This window comes from Clupea harengus, chromosome 12 (genome assembly GCF_900700415.2).
Source record: "Clupea harengus chromosome 12, Ch_v2.0.2, whole genome shotgun sequence".
Taxonomy (NCBI): Eukaryota; Metazoa; Chordata; class Actinopteri; order Clupeiformes; family Clupeidae; genus Clupea; species Clupea harengus.
In genome coordinates, this window is record NC_045163.1 from 10,339,597 (window position 1) to 10,365,305 (window position 25,709).

Genomic DNA, 25,709 nt, shown 5'->3' on the forward strand with positions numbered 1-25,709 from the left:
GTGAGCAGGAGAGGAAGTGCTCAATGATCTCAAAACACACACAACCGCACACTTGCGTGGTTTCAACAGCGTCTGTACTTACACAGTTTCAACACCGTGTGAATGTATTGTGTATGGTAGCACACGCTGTGCATTATGCGTCAACTTCCAAACAAACTTCACTGAACAACAAAGTGACAGCAAGGCGACGCTTAGCTGCTTCAGAGGCAGTTTGGGGAGCTATAATGGTTATCGCGTGGACAGAGAGAGACATGAACAGACCTTTATGGAAAAAAATATATTTTGCAACATGCAGTCTAAGTCATGGACCAGTTTGTGAAAAGCACGGAAAAAACCTTGAAATAGTAGCTCACTATTGCTGAAGGTGGAATTCTAAAAACTCCCATAGAAATCATAAAGTATTGGTCACAAAGCTATTTGTCTCCCTGAGAATTAGGGAGACAAATAGCTTTGTGACCAATACTTTATGATTTCTATGGGAGTTTTTGTAATCCTCAATATCTGTCAGACAGGCTATTATGGTCATAATAGCCTGTCTGACAGATATTGAGGATTACAATTAGGTTAAAATGATCCCAACATTCATGTGCAGTGGGCCTGTAAAAGTGTTGGTGCTGAGTTAGCACACTGTCCCGTGGTGCGTGATGAATTAGCCATAGAGGCGTATCTACACTCAATTTATTTGGCCAAAGGAGATGGATGAACACACCAAAGGCTCAGGGTCAGAAGCTTTTGGGCAACATAGTACGAGCATGTGAGGGTGTGTGTATTGGTGTGTGTGTTTGTGAGTGAAAAAGGGAGAGAGATATTGATGGAGATAATTACCAAACACTGTTAATGACTTTAGAATATATGAATCAAGTGCCTTGTATTAATAATGACCTTATTTGCTTATGTTAACAGGAACATGGAGAGAGGGCAACAGAGGGAGATGTGTGTAGATTTCTAATCAGCTTCGCAGGTCATCAGGGGCACATACCACTGGGCCATTTCAAACACATTCTAATGAAATGTGTAGGTTTCCACCAGGACCACACTAGATCCGGTTCTGCTGGATCTCCACCAGAACCACACTAGATCCAGTCCACATCTGGCTAAGATTCAGCTCACATTCGGACCACAACTGGCCCAAATCTCTTCTCATGGAGAAGTTTCAACCTGTCTCTGCTTACCTTCTAAGGAATGATAATGGAACTAAACGCACCACGACGCTTTGATTCCCAGGCACTTATGAAATGTGAAAGAGAATTCCACCCAAAGAGAGAGTCTTCTCAGGGTTGGATTGCACAAGCTCGTCAATTTAAAACAAAGACCAAAAACAAACAGCACACTCAATATTAGAAAAATGATGTGCTAAATGATACTTGTTATTGTATAGTATCCAGTTTCTTTAGCAGTTTTCATAAGTGATTGCTTATGCGTCTCGGCCAATCCAGACACATTTTTAAACCATTCGGCTACGGGCAGGGATGGATTAACGAACGGGCCTACCGGGCCCAGGCCCAGGGGCCCATGAGCTCAGGGGGCCCCTAGGCCAGAGCCTCTGCGTGAAATCGCTGTTATGTATCTCTTATTTGTGGTTGAAAAAGGTGTATTTTATTAATTTGCTAATGGCTTTAATTGAGTGTACCTGTGCTGTGTTAGAAAAAGCTAGATTAATGCGACAGTGATCAAGCATAACTTTTTGGGATTGCTCAGGATACCTTATGCTATATATACCCTCAAAATGGCAAACCTGTCTCTGTCATGGTTTTCATCATTTTTAGGGGGAATCGTCAGTAGCAATCTATAACAAAATTATACTGTATGCTTATCTTACATACACTATAGAAACTATTAAAAAACGATTAAATTAAATTAATAATTTCTTATTTTCTTTGTTATTTTGTCATATACAGATATGCAATGATGATTGCTGGGTAATATGTATTTTGTTGTCCAATGTCAAGTCTCTATTTGATCATGTGATGAGACGATACGATATAGCTAGTTTAGGCGCAGAATCTGAAAGTCAAGACTCACAAGCAGGCACAGTAGGCTACACCTGCCGGACGACGCCTTTCAAACATAAAAGTGGTGATGCATGATTTGATTTTTCAATGGACAGGATAGCCAGCCCATTCAGCCTCTCCTGCCCCATGCTGCCCCTCAGGTAGGTCTTAATCCGTTTCAAGTTGGAAAAGAATCACTCGGCTGTTGCCCTGTCACATGTAATGTCAGAAACAATAGCAGGGCAGTGCACACCTCACCGAAGGTGGATGTTACAGAGTAAACTTTTACCTGTTTACTTTCCCAATACAATAGCCAAAGTATCTAATTCGACCGTAAAATCCAACACATTGGTTGTGTTTGGGTGTGCGTGTGCGTGCGTGCGTGTTTTGCGGGCGCACAATTTATTTTTTCGCGGGGGTGGGGGGGGGGGGGGGGGGGGGGGGGGGGGGGGGGGGCCTTCAAAATATCCAGGCCCAGGGGCCCGTGGTTTCTTAATCCGTCCATGGCTACGGGTGTCTGATGTATGAGTCATACCTCCATTTCCACTACATTTCAAATTAGCCTTTAACAAGGGAAACGATAGGGAATGAAGACGCATGTTTGCATAAATGCAAATATCACTGTCACTGATAAAGCACCTCATGATTAGGATGATGCAATCCAGATGTTCTGTCACTTTATGTCATTCTTATGGCAACATCTCCCTAACACAGACACATACACACACACACACACTTTCCATGACAGTAACACAGGCTGCTTAATTAGGCTATTCATCACAGTTCTGCTCCCTACTTAACCCATGATGAATGTCTGAAAATATGGGTTTGTGTGAAGTGGCTGAAATTTTGAAGTCCTGTTTTTGTGTGTTTAAGTGTGATTTATTGCTGCAGAGTCAATTGAGCGGAAGAGCCCCTCTCACACACTCTTTTTTTGCTCTGCTCTCTGCCTCTCCCAAAATGTAATACCATTTATTTTTATTTAATTTCTTTAATCCTGACGTCTACACATCATTAATGTGATTCCTCGTGTTATTAACATCCTTGGTAAATGTGCCATTGACTGTTTTTGAATTAAAAAAAAGTATCTTCACTTAAACAACTTAAAACCCTGAGAGGGGTCTGATGCGCAGGTACTTCTACAAGCGTCACACATATGCAACAATCATTATCTCGACTGCGTGGTGTTTAAGCAGCGCGCACAGGCGGCTGGGGGAACAAGAGTCCGCGCTAGTGGTATGCCACAGGCTTTACGCAGCCAGGGAGGCGGAGTTCAGCACGGGGGTTTTCAAGTGAAACTTCAAGTGACAGCTCAGTGTGTGTTTGCTAGGCTGTGTGCAGCGCTGACAGAAGTAAGTGCGGAAACACCGCCGACGAGAATGCGAGAAGTTTCAACCTGTCTCTGCTTACCTTCTAAGGAATGACAATGGAACTAAACGCACCACGACGCTGTGATTCCCAGGCACTTATGAAATGTGAAAGAGAATTCCACCCAAAGAGAGAGTTCGACAGGAATGCTGTTTGAAACGTGCATAAACTCGCAAGGACGCACATAAGGTATATATGTTTTATTATTTAAAAGAAATATAACCATGTGCTTAGAAACGAATAACACGACAGTCACCAGCCGAGTGCCCAGAGTGCCAGCCATCCCGGTTATCATGTTCATATTCGGCGTGGTTGGCAATGTCATCGCCATCGTGGTACTTCGCAAGTCAAGAAAGGAGAAGAAAGAGACGACTTTCTACACTCTGGTGTGTGGGCTCGCGGTCACCGATCTGCTCGGCACTCTCCTGGCGAGCCCCGTAACCATTGCGACATACGTGAAGGGCAAGTGGCCCGGTGGGGAGCCGCTGTGTCACTATTCGTGCTTCATCCTACTCTTCTTCTCCCTGGCCGGCCTCGGGATCATATGTGCCATGTCCGTAGAGAGGTACCTTGCGATCAACCACGCGTACTTCTACAGCCAGTACGTGGACCAGCGACTCGCCAGTCTCACGCTGGTGGCCATCTACTTAATCAACATTCTGTTCTGCGCTCTCCCGAGCATGGGACTCCAGTCCCCAATACTCCAGTACCCAAACACCTGGTGCTTCATTGACTGGCAAACTAATGACTCCAAACACGCCGTGTTCTCCTACATGTACGCCGGCTCCAGCTCGTTGCTCATCCTGGCTACAGTGATCTGTAACCTGCTGGTTTGCGGGGCGCTGATCATGATGCACAGGCGCTTTGTGCGGAGGACTTCTCTCGGTACTGACCATGGGCGCATCGCCGAGCTCCGGCGCAGGCGAAGTTTCGTGCGCCTGGCGGGTGCGGAGGTGCAGATGGTAGTTCTACTCATCGCGACATCCATAGTTGTTCTCATCTGTTCCATACCTTTAGTGGTAAGTGTTCTTTATTTACTTTCTTAACTTTCATTATATATTTATTTTCTGACATAAAAGTAACAAATTGACACACGGTTATTGCCTGTTACGCAATCCATTTTGAATGTTGGAGAACGTGTATCAGCAGGTAGGCTAACGCTAAATGAACACATTCAAAGGGTTATATAATTGCACCAGGTTGGGGTTTCGGAAGGGCGTGTATTGAGTTGATAAACAAAATTAGAAATAACACACGGTATGGGTCTAAGTGACCAGAAGCTATATACAATTATAAAGAAAGACATGTGCAATTTAATCATTTAAAATTGAGGACGCGTTTGACTAAAACATTTAATGACAATTTAAGGCGCACGGGATAGCTTACTCGCGTCTTTGCAAAGCTGAACTGAAAGACTAGACTTTTGAGAAATAAACAAATGTACGTTTTAAATGTTATTTAAATTTAATGTAATGTTTAATTGCAATGTTTTTATTGTTTGCGTTTTCAAAATGAAAATATCATTCTGAAATTGCCTCCTGTGGGATCAACAAATCCAAGCAGTAGGCTGTATGAAGCGCTAAGACTAATATTCAACATACATGTCAAACGAATCGCAGTGACTTTTGCATACAATACATAGGGGAAAACATCAGCATTAGAGAAAAGTGATTTAAATCTCCAAAAAGGTTAAACAAGTGGAAACAATTCATTTCACCGACAGGGTGAAGGTGTCTGACACTGTGAACAAATGTATCCAGATCATATCTCTGAGCAAAAAAACGTTTCTAAGTGAAAATGTTACGGTGCATTGATTAACCTTTTTTCGTATCCACAAATACACATCAATCTTCTGAGGAAACAAGCAAGTTTATGTCTGACGCGCAAATCTGAAGAAAAACCTGCTGGTTAATGGGCGAGTAGATGGCCTCATTAGATAAAACCAAACGGTTTTAAGATACCCCCCAAATTCCCTCCTTTTCTAAACAAACAAACACCAGCTCCAGTCGATTTCTAAAATCTCCCAGATGGACCACAACATGAGAAAAAACAGGTCCAGTTCAAATGGTTAAAGTCTGGTCCACACTCAGACAGTGGAGGCTGAGGTTTTTCAGTTCAAATTTGGTTTTGGGAAATTTGAACCCAAATATGTTTACTAGGCAAGCAGTGACCTGATGCTGTTTTGAGCAATGGAATATCGTGAGATTTCACAGAAACAGAAATAAGCAAGTAGACAATGATTGATGTCTCTCTGAATGCGGGGTCCTGTTTAAACGGGCTTCTATTCAATGCCTGTGTCCTCACTCTAGTGGACAGTGTGTGTCTGTGTGTGTGTGTGTGTGTGTGAGAGTGTGTGTGTGTGTGAGAGAGAGAGAGAGAGAGAGGGAGAGAGTTCCTATGTTCCTGAGAGTCCAAGCAATGATGTAATGGATATTTGCCATCCTCTCTCACAAGACACCTGTTATTCTAGCACTGAATAAAGACCAATGTCCTAGTTTTCCTCCCTGCTTCAGGTGACTTGATCAGATCTGTGATGCTTTATGACCGTGCTGACCCCTTGTTTTCTGTCCTGCAGGTGCGTGTATTTGTGAACCAGCTCTATCATCCCCCAGTGGAAAAATGCATGGACAAAAACCTAGATCTCCAAGCCATCCGCATCGCCTCCGTCAACCCCATCCTCGACCCGTGGATCTACATCCTGCTCAGCAAGACCGTCCTGCTCAAGGTCCTGGAGAAGATCAAATGCCTGTTTTGCCGCATTGGTGGCCGTGGGAACGGGCACAGGCACCCGCAGGAGTTCCGTTGCATCGCTGGGGAGCGCACATCCTCAGTGGTATCCAGAGACTCCCCCTCGCTAGTCTCCCGGGAGCTGCGTGACGTCATTAGCACCTCACAGACGTACCTGTGCCCGTCGGATGGCGGAGTGTTTGTGGGGCTGGCTGGGGCGACGAGCCACCCCACAGTGGAGCGTCCGCTGCTCGGGGGAGAGATGAAGTCGCTCAGCTGCCCCAGACAGGGGCAAGAGTGCAGGACGCCAGGCGGGGGTGTGGGTGGGGGTGTCGGTGAGACAGGCTCTCTCACTCAGACTGAATGTGCACCAATCTGCCCCAAACAGCCCCCCCTACAGGTGACTTTTACTGATGAGACGCTCAACAGGCAGGAGAGGAGCATTTGAGACGCTGTGTGTGTCTGTGTGTGTGTGTGTGTGGGTGGGGAGAGGGGTCCTGAAGGATGTGGGAGGGCATGCTCTGTGAGAACAAACAGAGATCTGCTCAAGCGACAGTCAGCAGAAGAGGCATGTGATGTGGCTGAGTGAGAGAGAGTGGGAAAACCCTGAATGTGGAGAAAAGACTGGACACTCTGCAGAGGCAAGAAAGAACGTCAGACAAACATTGCAGGAAACCACATCAAGAGCCACACACTCAGGTTCATCGAATGACTGAGAGAGAACGAGGAGTTCTAAAGTCGCAGATGTGAATTACAAATTCACAAGAAAGAAAATAAACAAGTCCTTGGCTGACTTATGAGGCCGTTATCTGGTCCTTAAGTCAGAAGTATTAAGCTGTTGAGGTTTGCTGACTGAAGGTAACTTCAAAGTCCAGGCCAGATCCATGCAGGGGATAAGAAATCACAATGAATGAAGTTCGATCTCACGTCAGATTGTTGTTGTTATGTTTATTTCCTCTTGTGTTTTGTGGTTGATTGTTTGTTTGTTTGTTTGTTTGGCTCAAGCCAAAGCGGTGAAGCGCTCTTCTAATGAATCATTGGAGGCCTTGACTTAGATTCAGCGGCAGTGGGAGCTGGAGGGTTTGTCAACCTGAAACTGTTGACCTGACAGCCTTTCACTAACAGTGACATATGCTAGGCCAGTGCTGAAATCCCAAGGAGGACAAAGAAAGAGTGTTTGGAAAAGAAAGCACATGTGAAATGGCACATTACAACACATGCAATTCAGACTTTTCCCAGATACAGTGCATCCATGTTAGTACAACGCCTCCCAATAGTCGATGGAACACAGTACTGACACTGACCGGGTCAGCCATGACGATTACTGCACTTTTTAATCTTTTTTCTCTTTGGGCCTTTGTGCTGAGCCAGTGCTACTTATCAAGTCACCAGGTGTACTTAATGTCCGTAAGAGATAACCTGTACATAGCCATGTTGCTAAAATGTGAAAAGTGTGTTGTGTAAAGGTCTTATTTATTTATGAATGTAAAAAAATGTATTCTCTGTGAGAAGGTCTGGTTAGTTGTGCCCATTTCAGAAAGCTGTTAAGAAATCATTTGGATATCATTAAGAAAGCGTTATGTTACTCAGTCTTGCATAGTTTGTGTCATTCAAGTTATGTCATGTTACTCCACAGCATTTGAAATCACACTGGTTGTTCATTAGAGTATCGTGAACGTTAAAGAAAAAAAACACCCAAAATAAAAAATGGCAGATATTTCCACTGGGTAGGAAAAAAAGGGATTGTAGTTGGCACGTAACCTAATGTGTAACAGAGGTTACTGACCCATTACAAGTGACTGAAGCCATTTTGTTCTACTTTGTGGGTGTAACTGGTTATTAAGTAATTTGTTATGCAGCGATTGCTGCTTCACCATTCTGCATGTTGATCACTTAATCATGTTGCAATTTCTTGAAACTGAATTAAAATCGACACTTGTTTTTGGAGAAAAATAAAGCTTGATGAAGAAACACAAAGCATTTTTTTTTTTTTTTTACTTTTTCCCTCCCAAGATTATTTAGAAGCAGGCACAGATAATGATGGTGTTCTTGACCAAAAAGAATGAACACAAAAACATGGTAAAAGGAACCTTGGGGAGGAACTATGACCCCATGTGCTGTTAAACATGGGAAATACATCTATAGACTGCTCCACCGAAGCGGAAAAACTGCCCCTGAATTGCTTAACTTGACCTGGGCCTGTGTAAATGGATTATCGACTGGTTTACTCCCCCATAAAACAAATACCAGGGGTACAATCAATAGAGATTAGATGCAGAGACAAAGTGGTTCTTCATTCATCAATCATGAACAGCTCAGTAAACGGTTCCTCTACAGATCTCAAAAGCTTCTCTGTAAACATACCTGTGAGGAGACTGCTGATCACCGTCCAAAACTGAGCAAAGGACTCATAGTTATCTTAACAAAATAGGCAGCAAAGTAATTTTACAAAGCCAATGACAGTTTCCATTAATCTTGACAAAGTCCACTTTGCATTACTTTTACTCAGACAGGCCTATGACATTTAAAGTCAAGTAAGAGCCACAAAGTTGAGGGAAGCTGTTTCCTTGTTGGTGATGGTTTTAGCTGTACAAGCTTAATATACCTACTTTCAAATGTGTTTTCACAAATCCCATTATATTTTTGGAAGACATTTTCCTTCAAAACAACTAACAGGGGAGGTAGTGCACAACACAAGCCAGACGCGTAGCAGAGAGACGCATCATTTTGCTAGACCTATGTGTGCAACAGCAAAGTAAACCCCAAACACAAGAGCCAAAAACTAAATGTGAATATGCACAGAGATTTGACGAGATAAGATTTGGTATAGCTATAAAATGTCCAAAAACATAAGGCATAGAGGACTGTAATGGCTGAGGGCTTACCTTCTTTCTTCTCTGAGGAACAATGAGAGATGCGTCTAATCTCAATTTCTAAATTTTGTCATTTTGTTAATCTGATTACATTTGCGGCTCTGTGGTCTGTAAAACTTGAGCAGATGCAGACCCATCTACACTACTTCATGGTCATGTACCAACACTGCTTCGAAAGTAAACCCGGGCCTTCGGCTGTACTGACAACAATTGCTTTTGTAGTAACAGTGCCGATTGGGAGGTCATTTTTTTCCTTCTCAGTGGATCAACCTGGAGGCGATGAAGGAGATTCCCTGAGGTCAGTGATATTGCTGGGCATTGCTGCATGACTTGGAACATAAGTGTTGCCTTGGGGCTTCTGCCGTCTAACCGACACTAAACTCTAGCCAGGGCACAGTGAGATGAGGACTGCGGCAGGATCTGGCCCTCATTTGGCCTGGATCCTGCACAGGAATTACGAGGTGAGTCAGCGTTTAACGCCGACAGGCACATCCGTATGGTCCATCACCATGGTGACTGATGAGAGACCGTAAACCTGGAGACAGACAGACACCAAATACATCCCATAATGCAATCACGGCAACCAGGGGAAATCTGGAACAAAGCGAGTAAAGCACTTAGGCATTGAGTCATGTGATCAGGTCAGATCTCAGTGACGCAGGTGAGGTCACTTCTTACAAAGCCACAGATTTATTGATTGATTCATTATTGCTCTCCCCCCCCCCCCCCCCAGGCATGGCAAGCTGCCCACTGGTCATTCACTCAAATCAATACCAAAACTAATAACAAACTAATTTGTCTGAGAGGAGTAAGCCCTCAACAGTACCCCATACTGTGGGTGGTGATTAGATTAACACCTGAGGGAAACTATAGAGGTGACTGCAGCAGCACACTAGCTGAAGGCACTCAGGGTTTATGTTAGTCACATGATGAGTCACGTGATGAGTCACACAAGACAGAGGAAAAGTAATGAGACTATGCAAGACTATAATTATTATTATAATGGTAGTATTAGTAGTAGTAGTAGTGGTGGTAGTATTTTTAGCAGTAGTGGCACTAATAGTAGCAGTAGTGTTAATAGCAGGAGCAGTAGAAGCAGTAGTAATAGTAGTAGTAGCAGCAGTAGCAGTAGTATTTGTAGTAGTAGTTGGTTTGCTCCGATGGTAGTTGTCAAGGGTGAATTTGACCGGATGCCTCCAAGGCTTTGAGGCGTAAATTGTAAAAAAAAAAAAACACTCAGGAGTGAGTGATTATGACTTATGACTGTGAGTGAGAGAAGGAGAAAGAGAGATAGAGAGCGAGAGAGAGAGAGAGAGTGAGAGAGAGAGAGAGAGAGAGAGAAGGAAATGACAAAAATGGGAGGCTTAGTGACACCCTCCCCAGGAGTCCCCAGCTTGGTGGAGGAACAGAGCAGTATTTTTTTATTACTTTTTATTTCATATTTTTTCAGTGTGGGTCTGAGTGCGTCAGTGTGGTGAAACCAGTTGTTTCTGGTGCGCAAAAAGACAGGTAGGGTCTACATCATGTTATTTATATCCACATTTAACACAAAACAATGTGTTCTCAATAAAGTTAGGGAACCAGAATGTCTGCCTGGTATCTACACCTTATTAACACACACAACTATTAACACACACGATTATAAACACACACAATGTTCACAATGAATGCACTAAAAATGCAAACACAACATGCTGATACTCAAACGAGTGCTTCCTCTACCGTATGCGCCTCGCTTTTACAACCACATCAGAGGGCCGCTTGGAGTCCTCTGCAGAAGAGTTTGAGCCGGAAGCAGGACGGGTCTGGCTAACCTTTTCAACCCTGCTGCTGCTGCTGCTGCTGCTGCTGCTGCTGCTGCTGCTGCTACTGCCTACAGGACAGCACATCCTTCTCAGGACATACAAGCTGAAGCCTGTCGAGAGGAAGTCTTCTTTTTCTCATATTCTCATATTTCTCTCAATGACTTCCTCTGGCCACCCTCTCAGAGCCCTTTCCCCGACCGGTCAACTGCGCTGCGTCCCCCATTAGCATTAGCTAATGGCTTCAGAAATGACAGGATGCCGCTCATATCCGATAGCCTGCTACGATCATAAAAACTGCCTTAGTATGCCTTAAACATCAGCACTAACACACAAAAGCATTAATGAGCGATGGGGACGGACAGGAACGATGGGAGTCTAAATGGGATGCTGCTGGGGTTTCAGTTGCCCTTCTCTGACTCTTGGAAGTGGAGGCTGGCTAGATGGATCTCTGGATATGGATCTAGCAGCATTCCGTGTCCCTAGGGGGGTTTCAGATGATGCGGTGAAGTCGGGAATTTGGGGATTCTGTGGCAGTTGTGTATAGGGAGAGGGTGATTTCCATGGAGATCATCATAAAAACTTTATCGTGGAAAAGAATTAAACCTCATCAGGAATACATAAGTGCCTTTGTTCTCGTGTCACTCATAGAGGCCACCAATTTAACTGAGCCAAGGACATATTTCAAGTCTGAGGACAAAGAATGGCCTCTTCCGAGATGTCGGCGCTGAAGATTTCAAACAAATTGATTTCCCAGTGAGGAGCTTTTACTTCTTCATATATAGAGAGAGTTGAATCGGGAGCTATGGTGTAGAGGGTGCGCCGCCCCAAAGAAAAAAGCTGAACTAAACAAAAGAACATAGCATCTTATAGCAGAACTGTGACCAGTATGAAACCAGTTTTGTGTTCCATTGATGTTTCAACAGCAGATACATGACTTAACAACCAGTTTGTGTGTATCTATGCTCTAAGATTTATGCCTAAACAGACATAGAGAAACTAAAAATTATTCATTATCTGTACATTAACAACACATATATCAGGTACAAGAAAAAAAAAAAGAAACGATGTGTGAGAGTCCTGCGGCTCTGCCTACAGTCCTCTAGCTTTCACAAAGTCACTGTGGGAGGCACAGGAAGGTCTGTCTGCATCCTCTCTCATCCTTTCTGTGGTGACGCCTTGCGTCGCCACGACCACCGCTGTCTTCCGGAGCTCCTCGTACTTCTTCTGTCGCTCGGCAATGGCGGTGCATGCTGCGATGACCTCGTCGCTCTCAAAGTCGTCGAAGTCCTGCTGCAGTTCTGGGGCCTCGTCTATGAGATGGCGCGCCTCCTCCTCCTGCGAGGCGACCCGGGCTGCGTGGCGTTTCTGATCGCGGAGTTTCTGTGCCCACACCAAGTCCTCCTCCCATAGGTGGCGCTCACACGGACTGAGGTGCACCGCCACCTGGAACGACCGGGTAGCCTGTGGACACACACACACACACACACACACACACACACTCTTATATATAAATATACAAATACGTTCATACACACCGAAAGATATCACACAAACACATATACACACATGACACAGAAATATCCACAAACATACAAAAAGCATGAACACAACTACACATACTATAAAGCCATATAACTGAACACACACACACCAATAGGTACTGACAGAAGGTAGTGATTATCCTCCTCTATCCTGAAACCACACCTCAGGGTTCAGGTTAATAAACCTGTAAAGGGTCACTGACATCAATGCAAATAGCATTTGAGATACCCAGCCCAGCAGAAGGGAATCATAGGGAAACTATGACTGGGTCAAATGGTCAATGCAGTATGATCGAAGATATTTCCATCTAGCTATTTTTAAACGATGCCTCATTCTTGAGCAATCCTTCCAGTAGTGCAAAGGTCCTTGACACCCAGAGGGCCATGGCGTTCCTTCCCTTTCTCCTCCCATACAGCAGTCTGCTCTGGAGAGCCAACAATATGTGGGTTGTTTTACGCAAGAGAAAAGTTAACTTCATTCTAGTGTTACCTTCGTTAAAAAAAAGATTTTTATGATAATTCAGAAAATGTTCTAGTATCAAAATGCCACATGACTCTCTCTCCATCTCCTAGCTAGACTGCACTAAGAGCAGGATTTAATCTTAAGGCACAAAATGCCAAATGCCAAATTCTGTGCTAATGAACTGTTTAAATGTTGAAGTCAGTCCTTAGTTACAACTCTGGCCTCTCGCCCCCGTGGCATTCTTAGAACTGACTCTGCTGTTAGCGCGTCAGCCCCGTCATCTTCAAGCGTGTCCGTGAAAAATACCGTGCCTTGGAGACTTGTTAAGGCACCTCTGATGGAAGATAAGTGAAATGGTATTTATAGTCATTAATTATACATATCCACTGAAGCAGCAGAAAAAGCCAATTACGGTGGGCTTAGTGGGAGATTTACGCGCTCGTCTCGGTCTCCTCAATGACTGTAGTGGGGGGGGATCGATTTCAACACCAAAACTCCACACGGCTGCTTTCCACCCAAATAGGATCGACGTCACACACACGCACACTCACACACACACACACACACACACACACACACACACACACACACACACACACACACACACACACACACACACACACACACACACACACACAGAGATTATTAAATTCAATGCGTGACTGGAGAAGTCGCGTGGGGGGACACTATTCAATCTATTCACCAGTGGTCTAAAATAAAGAGGTCCTATAAATACATATCTCTGACGATCAGCTCCACCGACTATGTCCCTATAGCCACCTCAGGGACCTCACTCGCGGTGACGTGACTCACCAGCTGCCAGACAACAAATGCAGGCAATATGTTTTGCCCCCGAAAAGAAGCCAGAGAAAAACCATTAGGTGTAATAGTTTACTTTAATATTAGCCGGCTCAGAGTGTTGGGTTGTGTCAAGTGTTTTATTGAAAAGTATGAAAAGGGGAGTGCTAGCCAAAACAATCATTCACTGGAGGGGCTAAGTATCCACCTAGCGTGTGTCTGTGTCTGTGTGTGTGTGTGTGTGTGTGTGTGTGTGTGTGTGTGTGTGTGTGTGTGTGTGTGTGTGTGTGTGTGTGTGTGTGTGTGTGTGTGTGTGTGTGTGTGTGTGTGTGTGTGTGTGTGTGTATACGGAGAATCCACCGAGCACCATCTGTAACATGACCCCAAGTCTGGCCAAGCTTCAGCTGGTGCCACAGGCCCTGAGTGTGTGTGTGTGTGTGTGTGTGTGTGTGTGTGTGTGTGTGTGTATACTGCACATCTGGAGACGTGGAGAAACTTGGCTTTAGTGTGGGGTGGGAATGAGAGGGTCTTAAATCAACACTAAGCAACAATTTGCCATGTTTATAAGGGCCAACTACTTTTGGCATCATCTTTAAATTAATTTGGATGGAATATGGTCAGGTGACAGATAAACAGACAGGTCATTCCCACTAGCAGTCCAGGCTGTGCACTATGTCCTTCTGCGGTTTGGGTGAGAACACTCAGAAAGCTTGTAAGGAAAGCCTTCACAGCACAACACTGCCAGAAATATTGCCATAAACCACCAGTTAACATGGTAACAAGCTTTTATCAGTGCAAGCTAGGCTGTTGGTGGTGTTTTTGCATGCTCTTTAGGTAGTTAGCCTGCTAGTTTCAGACCAGAACTCCACAATGCTTCTTTATTAAGTTTTGAACCGATCCACTGGATTATGTGACAAAGCTGAACGCAGGGGCTGTGTTACAGAAACAGAAGTGCTTCGCTTGTCATGTTGGGGGTCATTACAGCTGTAATTCTGAAGTGATTAAGTTACATCTGGCCTTATGTCTAACCTCGGCCCTACCATCACCCAATCTGCAGGCCAAAATGTGGTCAACCAACTGCCCTAAAGCAACATGCCGCAGCCACAACTTCATGTTTACTTAACACCAAATGACTTATCAATCTTCGATCAGACAATTACAGTGTGGATAATGGTGCCGTCACAGGTTAAACACGACATGTATGGCCAATTAAGAACATACTCTAGCACACAAATACCCTGATTCATAATGATTCCGCACCATAATAAAACGTGCAAGCCCTTTTACTGCAAACATTCCCCACCTGTGGAAGTGAAATGACGACTGCTAAGCTCAGGAAATGGGGGCAGACACCTGGGCATCGTTTTCCTGACGAGCCCAAGCTCCTCAAACAAAGCGCCACAGACGCAAGGCCGAGACCTGAACATTTACAATTTCATTTTTTTTTTTACATTTAGTCATTTAGCAGACGCTTTTGTCCAAAGCGACGTACAAGGGAGAGAACAGTCAAGCTAAGAGCAATAAAAACCTGGTGTAACAATAAATAAATAATAAACTACTTTACATAAGAAATAGAAAAACAACATAGAAAGAAAAAGAAGTGCAGGAATGTAACTGCTGAAGTGCAAGTTAAGCACTAGTCAAGGTGCCAGTTAGGAAGGATGGTGCTCTCTGAAGAGTTGGGTCTTCAAAAGGTTCTTGAAGGTAGAGAGGGACGCCCCTGCTCTGGTAGTACTAGGCAGTTCTTTCCACCAACCTGAACCCAGGGAGCACGGCGGTGACCCCGTCTCGTCTGCCCGTACGGCCTGATCTTTCACGAGCGCTGGCCTCCTGCTCACGTCTCTCACTCCCGCTGCGCACACAGAAACACCCGATCAGATAACGGCCCCGCGAGAGAAACGTGATCCCAGAATGTCGGCCAATCAGAGGCAGTGCCAGGGACCTGTTGCACGTCAAGTGGGAAACGTTTAATGAAAAATAAAAAGGGGATTGAGCAAGACGCTCGTCTTGGGCTGCAATGGCTTTAGCAGAGAGAGAGAGAGAGAGAGAGAGAGAGAGAGAGGGAGAAAGGGAAAGGTTGAGAGGAAAAGAGAGAGAGAGACTGAAACAGGAAATGATGGGAAGAAAGAGAGACAATAAAGAGAGAAGAGAGGGAGAAATATGGTAAGAAAATTAGGCGAAAAAATACAAAGAGGGGAAGAGAGAGAGAGATACAAACAAGAGAGAAAGAGAAGGATGAGAACAAGAGAGAGAGGGATGGAGAGAAAGAGAGAGGAGGGAGAGAATGAGAGAGGGAGAGAGAGAGGAAGAGAGAATGAGGAAGAAAGAGAGGAGGCGAGAGAAGAGAGGGAGAAAGAGAAGTTTACACAAGCATTCCCCCACCATTCTGTGCAACCCCGCCCTGCGTGCAGAGACTGAGACAGAGGAAGGGATGTGTGTATGTTGTGCGTTACGAGCAGACCTTCGTTTATATACGCAACCTTTACTGCTCCCAGTAAAACTTTTACAAGAGCCTCTGCACGATCACGGAACACAAGAGTTTGATCATCTCAAAGTTATTCGCTAAGTAACTGTACAACATACAGTACGCATGTCCACTACAGAGAAAAGAAGAGGGAGATCACTGCTCTTTTAGTTGTTTTCAGGAATGTACTGTAATAAAAGACTAAATGGACTTTAATGGACACCCACTTAATTAACACCTGAGGCCAAATCTTTCTAGAGAGAGGCTGCAGGCTCAGCGTGGTTCAGAGATGCATGCACGTTCACACACACTGCCACTAGACCCAGCTTGTCCAACCCAAAATAGAAAGGCATGTGTCTCACCAAAAATGCCCATTATGTGTGTGTTTGAGCTGTGTGTGTCGAAGCACCTCAGGGCTCAGCTCACTGTGCACAGGTACCTGCTCTGGCCACATGCCAACCCACTTCAGGCTGTCATTCACTACAGGGCGACAGCGTTTGCACAAGACTCTCTCCACTCCTTCATCCTTCTCTTCGCACCTGAGAGCAGGTTGTGGCATGTGTGGTGTCGTAGCTCTCATGCTAAAGTACTCTTCCATGCCGCTAGGCTAGGCCGGGCTATGATATGATCTTTCTATCACTGGAGCAGGGAGCTGGCAGCACTACACACACACACACACACACACACACACGCACACTCACGCACACACGCACACACGCACACACGCACACACACACACACAGCTCAGAAAGCTCAGAGAGCTGGCAGTGCTATACACACACACACACACACACACACACACACACACACACACACACACACACACACACACACACACACACACACACACACACACACACACACACACACACAGAGCTGAATGACACGGAGACAGAGCCACTGGGGAATGGAGAATGGAAAGACAATGGAAAGAATGAAAGACATAGAGTACGTGAGAGAATGGAGAGAATAAAAGTGACACCACAGAGACTGAGGATAAACAGAACAGAAATAAAAAGAGTGAGAAAAAAAAGTAATTTAAAAGAGACTTAAGATGGTCCATTTAAAAGAGACTTAAGATGGTAAAATGACATCCACAGCTGAGCTTTAAATCACCACGCAATCTAAGAGAACACAGAATGAATGGAACGAAATACCACGGAATGGAAAAAAGAGAAGAGAAAATGAAAAATAATAGAGAATACATGAGATGAGTGAGGTGTTGGATGGGGATAATGTAAGTCTTCAGCAAGTTTACTTAAAGCATATGGTACTTCTCTGATAAAAGACTGAGAAATAGGCTGGGGTGTTGGATAGGGGTGGGGAACATCATTAATGGGAGATTTACGGCGTTACCCAGTAGTGCTCAGGTGAGAGGTATGTGCAGGACCTGACGTAGCTGCAGGAGCATCTAGACAGCATGTCTGAGTGACTGAATCAGGCTTCAGCAGGGAGACTCTCTTCCTGTTTTGCAAAGGATCTTTTTTTCACATTGCTTGCCATGGTTTCAAAATGTGTCAAATGGTGCTCTGTGGTATTTTGTCATATAGAGAAGAAAAATACAGAGGAAAGAGGAAATGTTCTGTTCTGTTTCAGTTCTTCTTCTTCGGTGTGTGTACAGAACAGAGTTCTGAAGGAGAAATCAAGATCTCTGACTCTTTAGATAGTCCATCAGGAAAAAAAATATTTTCAAACAGGTTGACAGCAAAGAACACGCACTGAAGGTTGCATTTGAAAATGCCTCTGGACAAATAATGGTAGAATTCTATATCTATTGTCCCTAACAACACAATGACAAAATTGTGTTTCATTACACAATAAGCATTTTATGCATAGTCCAAAATCAGCAGATCAATGTAGTGAAATAGTAAAAATGTCATTGCTCAAAGTTCAGTAGCACTTCTATTTTCCCCACAAAAAAAGAAATATGAAACTGCACCTAAGAAAGCTGGGGTTGGGGCACTACAAATGTTACTAGTTGTTTTTTGACTTTTTGAGAAGAACTCAAACAATGTTATGACCCCATATTCAGGCATTCATTTTGACATCATGAAGTTAAAATGTTGCCTCTAGGTTTTTAAGAAACATATGGTAAACATCAAATTATTGCCTTCATGTTGCTATGAGACTGTTGCTAGGGTAACTCACCAGTTCCACCTCCCCCATACTGAGCTGGGCACGACCCAGGGTTTGCCACGCCTCCCACCAGTAGGGGCGGAGCTTGACTGCCATCTCTGCCGCCTGTACCGCCGGGAACACCTCCTGCAAGATGGTCAGCACCTGGGGTGAAGATTAGAATCATCATCATCGCCATCATCATCATCGCCATCATCATTGCCATTATCATCATCATCGCCAACACCTCATCATCATCGACAACACCATCATCATCATCGCCAGCACCATTATCGCCATCATCATCACCAACTCCATCATCATCACCATCATCAGCAGCAGTACATCACCATCATAAGCACCACTGATACGTTCATAATTCGAATACAGGCCCTTAAGCACACCATCTTGCTAAATGGGCCAGTTTATGACTTTACAGTCAGACAAAGGCTACTATTTCACAGACAACAATCAGGGAAGGAAATGCACGCCTTCATGCTACATGACAGATAAAGGACTGGGGTTTCCTGGGGGATCTACTCTGCGTCATGCTCTGCACAGCAGTCTAGTGGCTGATGATGTCATTCCCAGCGGCTGTGTGCCGACAGTGGGCTCTGTTTTATGGCCGTGCAGCAGGTTAACTTTGTTACGTGCCGGGGGAGAGCCAGGTGATGATCCGCAATGAAAGAGACTAATGGCCATCTCCAGGGGTGGGGGGGGCGGGCAGTGAAAGGTCATCTCTGAAAAACACGGCCGCAGCTGGAGGAATCCGCTCACGGGGGAGAAAAAAAGACATCACCTCTGTGCGCACACAATGGCTGAATGACGCTGTAGCAGTGCTGTGGTGGGCGGCTAAGCTGCCACAGGAGGAAGGGGCACTGATGCAGGAGGGCTCAGATGTGTGCATCATACTCTGCCCTAAGTGTATATATATATAAAGCTATGGAAATGACATGTATCTGTGGGCCTCAGCCACTCTGTCATGGATTCTCATTAGGAGATATCTGTCAGTGGAATGCTCTTATCAAGGAAGAGGAGGAGGAGAGCAGGACAGAGAGATGACAGAAGAAGAGGTAATACAGAGAGGGTGAGATTAGTGGGACTGAGTGTGTGAGTGAGCGAGTGTGTGTGTGTGTGTGTGTGTGTGTATGTGTGTGTGTGTGTGTGTGTGTGTGTGTGTGTGTGTGAGTGGAAAAGTGTGTGAGTGGAAGAGTGTGTGAGTGGAAGAGTGTGTGAGTGATCGAGTGTGTGAGTGATCGAGTGAGTGAGTGAGTGAGTGAGTGAGTGGAAGAAAGAGAGGTAAAGAGTAAGAGCCTGCCTGACAGACAGAAAAAAAGAAAGAAAGAAAGCAAGACACTGAAAAAGAGGAAGCGATAAAGAGAGAGCCTGAGAAAGAGCAGCTTAAGAGAAAGAAGACATCAAGAAACCTGTGAGAGAAGAGCAGAGAGCAGTGGAGAGAGCACACGTGCAGCAAGAAAGAAAGAAAAAATGAACTGAACAAAGAAATAAACAGAGTGTGAGAAATATAGAGTGAGTGAGACAGAGAAAGGGGAAGAGACAGACAGAGACAGAGCTAGTCAGAGAGAGAGAGAGAGACAGAGTGCAGTACTACATCCCCAGCACTCAATATTTAACCGATCAGGTTACCAGCGACTCCAACAGAAGAGGGGTCAAGGCCTCAGCCTGCAATGTGCAATCCACTTCCACAGCCTGACAGGCCAGCCTTCATAAATATGATCGATGGTATCAGATCCTGAACGATCCACGACAGATGAGGGAGAGGGATAGGCAGACAGACAGAGAGAGAGAGGGAGGAAGAGAACCATGCAGCTGCTCTGGAGAGATGCCCTGCTTTGGAAAGCAATGGAACACATGGACTTAACGGAGGGGAGGAGGGGGAGAGTGATGAGAGAAGAGGAGAGAGAGATGGGGGGATGAAAGGAGAGGGAGATGGAGGTGAGAAGGAAAGGGGACAGAACTGAGAAATGAGAAGAGTGTGAGGAGATGAGAGGATGATGAATAAGGGATGGATGAAACCGAGTGAAGTTCAATACACTTAGACAGTCACACAAGGATAGGAAGTGCCAATGAAATGGACAGAGGGGAGCAAAGAAACAAAGATTAGAGAGGGGGGGAAGACAAAAGAAAAAGAGAGAAAGCAGAAAAGAACGAGACAGACGAGGACTGGGGAGAAGAAAAAGGGAGATGAAGAAAAGAAGAAAACAAACAAAACAGAGGGTAAGGAAAGTAAAGAGAAGAACAGAGAAGAGAAGAGAAGAGAGGAGCGTTAACAGAGCATAAGGCCCAGAGGTGACTACAGCCCTCTCACATAAAAGCATACCATCGGCCATGACAGCATAGGACAAATACGAGAGCTGTGCCAGTTAAGATAGCTTTCCCATCATCCTTCACTTCAAAAGCATTCCCACGGATCTGTGCCAACATGGCATCTATTGCCACTCAGCGGCTTACAGCACCACCCATCTAAACACCCATCCTAGCCCATGGCAATATGCCCATCTGAGATCACATCCAGTACTTGACACTGAAAAGATGCTTTAAATCTATGGCATAACTTGGAGGCTTATATGAATACATTCAACGTAAGAGTGTCAGCAACACAGTTCTTTCAGTTCATGAAAGAGTAACAGGTTTACTTGAACCTTTACTCAAAAAATGACAATCGTAAAAAAGTAGCATCACTTGCCATTAGTTTTGGTGTGTCAGCTGGTGTCATGTTATCATTACTAATAAATGTTGAGAATTTGGGATGCCAGAACAGCTTATGTCACATGCTTATAAGATGTCGCAGCATCACACATTATGAGAGCTGTGAAGTCAACTGCCAATAATGATGACACGACACGGATATAACACTGAACGCAGACGGTCATAAGAACCTCGAGATATGTGATCTACTATGCCGTGTTGATAACATGCAGTCTTACAGAGAGAGGTTAAGGTAAATATTTAGCAGTAAAAGCCATGATATATACCGATAACTTCACATAGCAATGAGAATCACGGATGTGAAAGAAAGCATTTGAATGCAGTTGTGCAAAAAGTGCTCCTGACAGTGGCTTCTCAGTGGTGGTCTGGCCGCTGTGATGACTTTGAAGGGCTGAACCTAAAACAGAGGTGTACTGTGCTGGCAGGACGGTAGGAGTGGTATACTGTCAGACAAGTCAACACCAATGACATCACGTCTCTGGCCACACTGCAGCCCAGCCTTAACTCTAACGCAGACACCTAAAGAGGAACTCGTTTATTTTCCTTCTTTTTACAGACTGCAGTACAGCAACCACTTCTGCACAGCTGGGAAATCATCCAAAAAGACAGAGCAAGAAACAGCGACTGACTTACAATCACTACAAGCAATGCTACTGAAGTTTTATAACGTTTCATTTTGTATTGCCAATAATCTGTTTGTGTTCATTGATGTAGGTTGCAGCTCATTCCCTAGTTCCCCTGTATGTATCGCACATGCACAAGAGGCAATAACCATAAGAGCTAACTTGACTTGATTTGAGGAACCCTAATGCCACCCATGACTGGCGCTAAGGTGGCATATAACTTACGCCAGCTACAAACTGTACAACTTCATCATGCCATCTGCCTGGGTGGATCTAACAACCTTAATGTCAAACCTCTACCAGCGCCAACTGGTTGCATTTACATTTTGGCAGTTTTAAAATAAGGACGCAGTAGATAAGCCATGTTGTGTATGCATGGCTGGGATAACATAGCCTCAAACCACAGGGTACTTGAGACACACACATATGTACACGCGCACACACACACAAGCACACACACACACAGATACACAGACACACAGACCGTGGTTACATGCATTCGAATAACTGGCTTAGTCGGACTGAAATCGAATGATCCGTTTCATGTAAACACACAGGCACACATATGCATACACGCACACAGGTACACGCACAAACATACACACACACACACACACACACACACACACACACACACAAACACACAAACACAAGCTTCTTAAAGGTGTTATCCACGATTCTAATCCCATACACTTTATCTCAAATGAATTGAATTGTTCCTCATGGTCATCTAGCTGTCCGTTTTGTTTTTCGGGCTAAAACAGACTGGTGTTTGTACACAGTCCTGGCTCTGTAAATGGGAAAAAAATACAGTGGCTCAGACCGAGCCATAAATAATCACAGCCTATCAACACGGTGCTTCGGGAACACGCAAGGGAGGGGTGTAATTTGATTGGCTCGGCTGTTGGGCTCAAATATCAACAACCTTTCATGAAACCGAATCGTGGGCCGCGTCTTCAAGTTCCTCAGCAAAGTCTGCAGCACACAGATCAACTGACAGGAACAGCGTCTGTCGCTCCCCTCTCTTTCCATCTCTCGCTCGCTCTCATTCTCTTTCTCGCTCGCTCGCTCTCATTCTCTTTCTCGCTCGCTCTCCTTCTCCTTCTCGCTCTGCTTCATTCATGGCTTGCTATTACTCCCCACTCGCTCAACTTCTTTCTCTCGCTCTCTTATTCTGACATGTTTTTTTTCCCCTCTCTCTCTATTTCGCCCACCTCTGAAATCCATTTCTCAAAAAAGCTCTCTCTTTTTCTCCCTCACGCAATCCCTCCTTCTTCCATTCTGACTTGTTCTTTTCCCCTCTTCCAATTACTCCTTCTTTTATTCTCCCTAACATCCATGTGTCCTTCTCTATTTAAGAGGAGGTCAAATACAATGAGATAATCCTTAATTAATCCCACAATGTGCAGTGTTGCAGCAGCAGTGGGAATGGCACAATAGCAGGAAGCAGTAAAATAATATAAAAAAGATATAATAAAAAAAGTAAACAGACAGCTAAAAAAGTTCTTACAAATATAATAAAAGAATGAATGAAGTACAAAGAAATGGCAGCAGGAAGAAAGGACCTGCGTTATCTGTACTTCACACTGACTTATGACTGACGTATAAATAAACAAAACAGCTGAGCACTACCCATCTAAATGCCTGCCATAGCCCACGACATATGTCCGTTTGAGATCACACCCACTATATGACACTAAGGAGTTCTTTCAGTTCATAAAAGAGTAATGACTTTACTTAAACGGCAAGGTACATCATAAAAGTAACATAACCTTAGTAGTCATAAGGTAAGTAGCATATCCTGTCTTAAGTTGTTGTTATGTCAACTGGTGTCATGTTATCATTACCAATAAATGTCAAGAGAAATCTGTATGGGATGCCATAACAGCTTATAACACCTGCTTCTAAGATGTCATAGCATCACACATGCTGAGAGCTGTGATGTCAACTGCCAATATTGATGACATGACACGGTTATATGACAGTGCCCAGAGGGGTAAACATTCTAAAGCCATATTGCACATGAGTGAGTCTTGGTCTTCCCTTTTCCCTCTCATTAAGCCTTTTGCCCTTCCCCTCTAGTAAAGTCTCCAGTTCTTTTACTTTATCTCTCTATTTGTCTTGTTCTCTCTCTCTTTCTCCCCACTCTTCCTCCCTCCGTCCCTCGACAGGTCCCTGTCCCCGCAGTGAGTAAATGAGGTGGATCAGAGTGGAGCAGGGTGCTATAGAGAGCTGAGAGGAGGTGATTTGATTTCCGCCACAGCAGATGGCAACTGCTTTGAAAAAGATTGTTTGTCCTGTACCAGAAAGTTGAAACTACAGCAACAAAATCAGATTAATGACTCCCATTAATGAGCAAGCTTACATCGGAGTCTTGTTTCACTAAAAAAATAAATACATGTGTGTACAGGCATACACGAACACAGACACACAAACACAGGTAAGTACACTTACACCCACACGTACACACACACACACATCTAGATACACCTGGTCCAGGTCCAGACAGATACATGCAAACATATGATCATCCAAAAGCACATACATGCAAATACACACCCACAGACAGATTGTTCCCTGGCAAGAAGAAATGTGACACACCTACAATAGGGAGCAGTTGGTGCCAAAGGAAAAAAAAAGAAAAAGATAAGTGCTCAGACATCATGTCCTGGACACTTGCACTTAGGTGTAGGTGTGTGTGTTATTTCCCGTTTCTGAGATTCTACTATACTGTTTGTGAATTGTGCTTTGTGCTTTGTGTGTGTGTGTGTAGCAGGTATGCCACATTATCCATTTGCTGTGTGATGTGTGTTTTGGTTGTGTTGTGATGTTCTGTTTTGATTGTTAAGTTATAATTAAGATGGAGGAGGTGCTCAATGTACCTGAGCTTTCATCTCATACAGAGGCGCCTCTTCTGGAGTCAACTGGATGGCCTCATCCCAGCGTTTAATGGCCTCCCAGTGCCTGTAAATACACACACACACACACACACACACACACACACACACACACACACACACACACACACACACACACACACACACAAAACACCTGAGTGTTAATGACATGTGCCATTAGGTCCTGCCAAGATGAATCAAAAAATGTAAATGGCCTCACACAGAAACACAGCACAGATACAGGAAGTTACCAGCATGAATCATTAGGCTTTAATGAAACAAGGGACAATAACAATCTGTGGTAACCACACACACACACACACACTGAAAATAATTTTGTGTGAGGAACATACTCCATTAGGTCCTAATGATGCATTTGGGAAGAACATATTGTAACAGGTGATAGAACTGGAAATATTGCTATTCTGTTGTTGTAAGACATTAACTAAGTGTAGCCTTATTTTGTATCTGTAACTAGCCTTAGATGTGTACTCTGTCTGTCTCACTGAGACCTGAACAAATGGCGTGTGAACCCTCCCCCCCAGAGTCTCCTTCCTGCTATAACCCTTTGTACCCTGTTATCACCCCCTCCCCCATAGGTGAACCCCTCACCCCACTGTCTCCCCCTTCCTCTCACCTATAGGGTGTGGTCATCCCCTCCCCTATTGTATTCTACCTGACTGAAATGGTTTAAATACCAGCTTAGTGTACAGTAAGGTAGGCCTTTCTCTGAGCACCAGCTGAGAGGGGGTCTCCACGCCGAAATAAACTCCAGAAACCTGACTACGTCCTACGGTCCCCTCTTTAACTTTGGCGTGCTCATTTAGATTCTATCACAGTCCTATGACACATGTACTGTAAAACACACACACACACACTAGGGCCTACAGCACATGCAAGCTGAATAAATGGGATAATATGGCATAGTAGTAAGAGGCAGGCATATAAAGAAATGCCTTCCTGAAACACTTCCCACCAACATTTCAACACACACACACCACACACACACACACACAGCCCCGCTGTACCTGCTGACTACCCTGATATCTCCAGTACCAGGATTTCACCATGGCCCTGAAACACAATACCCTCCTTGTGCATATTAGATTTGGAACTGAATATTAACAACATGTGGCCCATGCAGTCCAGTCTAAAGTCGCTGGAGGACCTCAGCCAAAATAAAACCATGATCAATTGAAAAAAACAAACAAACAGATGAACGAACAATAAACAATAACTTGATTAGGTGATTAGGTTCTCATGAGTCAGCCTTATCGGGTTGAACTGAGAGTTCCGGCCACGGCGCTGATTCTG

General features: G+C 44.5%; 2 protein-coding genes across 2 annotated transcripts; one reads left to right on the top strand and one right to left on the bottom strand.

Annotated features, from left to right (window-relative positions):
- Positions 1 to 2,811: 2,811 nt before the first annotated feature.
- ptger4b (prostaglandin E receptor 4 (subtype EP4) b) lies at positions 2,812 to 8,059 on the top strand. The gene is made up of 2 exons (XM_012833587.3): positions 2,812 to 4,378; positions 5,935 to 8,059. The coding sequence occupies exons 1-2, from the start codon at positions 3,584 to 3,586 to the stop codon at positions 6,532 to 6,534; spliced, it is 1,395 nt and encodes a 464-aa protein (XP_012689041.1). The 5' UTR covers positions 2,812 to 3,583; the 3' UTR covers positions 6,535 to 8,059.
- A 1,801-nt stretch (positions 8,060 to 9,860) lies between these two features.
- ttc33 (tetratricopeptide repeat domain 33) lies at positions 9,861 to 24,459 on the bottom strand. The gene is made up of 3 exons (XM_031577714.2): positions 24,381 to 24,459; positions 18,179 to 18,310; positions 9,861 to 12,225 (listed from the first exon to the last, which is right to left on the bottom strand). The coding sequence occupies exons 1-3, from the start codon at positions 24,390 to 24,392 to the stop codon at positions 11,854 to 11,856; spliced, it is 516 nt and encodes a 171-aa protein (XP_031433574.1). The 5' UTR covers positions 24,393 to 24,459; the 3' UTR covers positions 9,861 to 11,853.
- Positions 24,460 to 25,709: the final 1,250 nt, after the last annotated feature.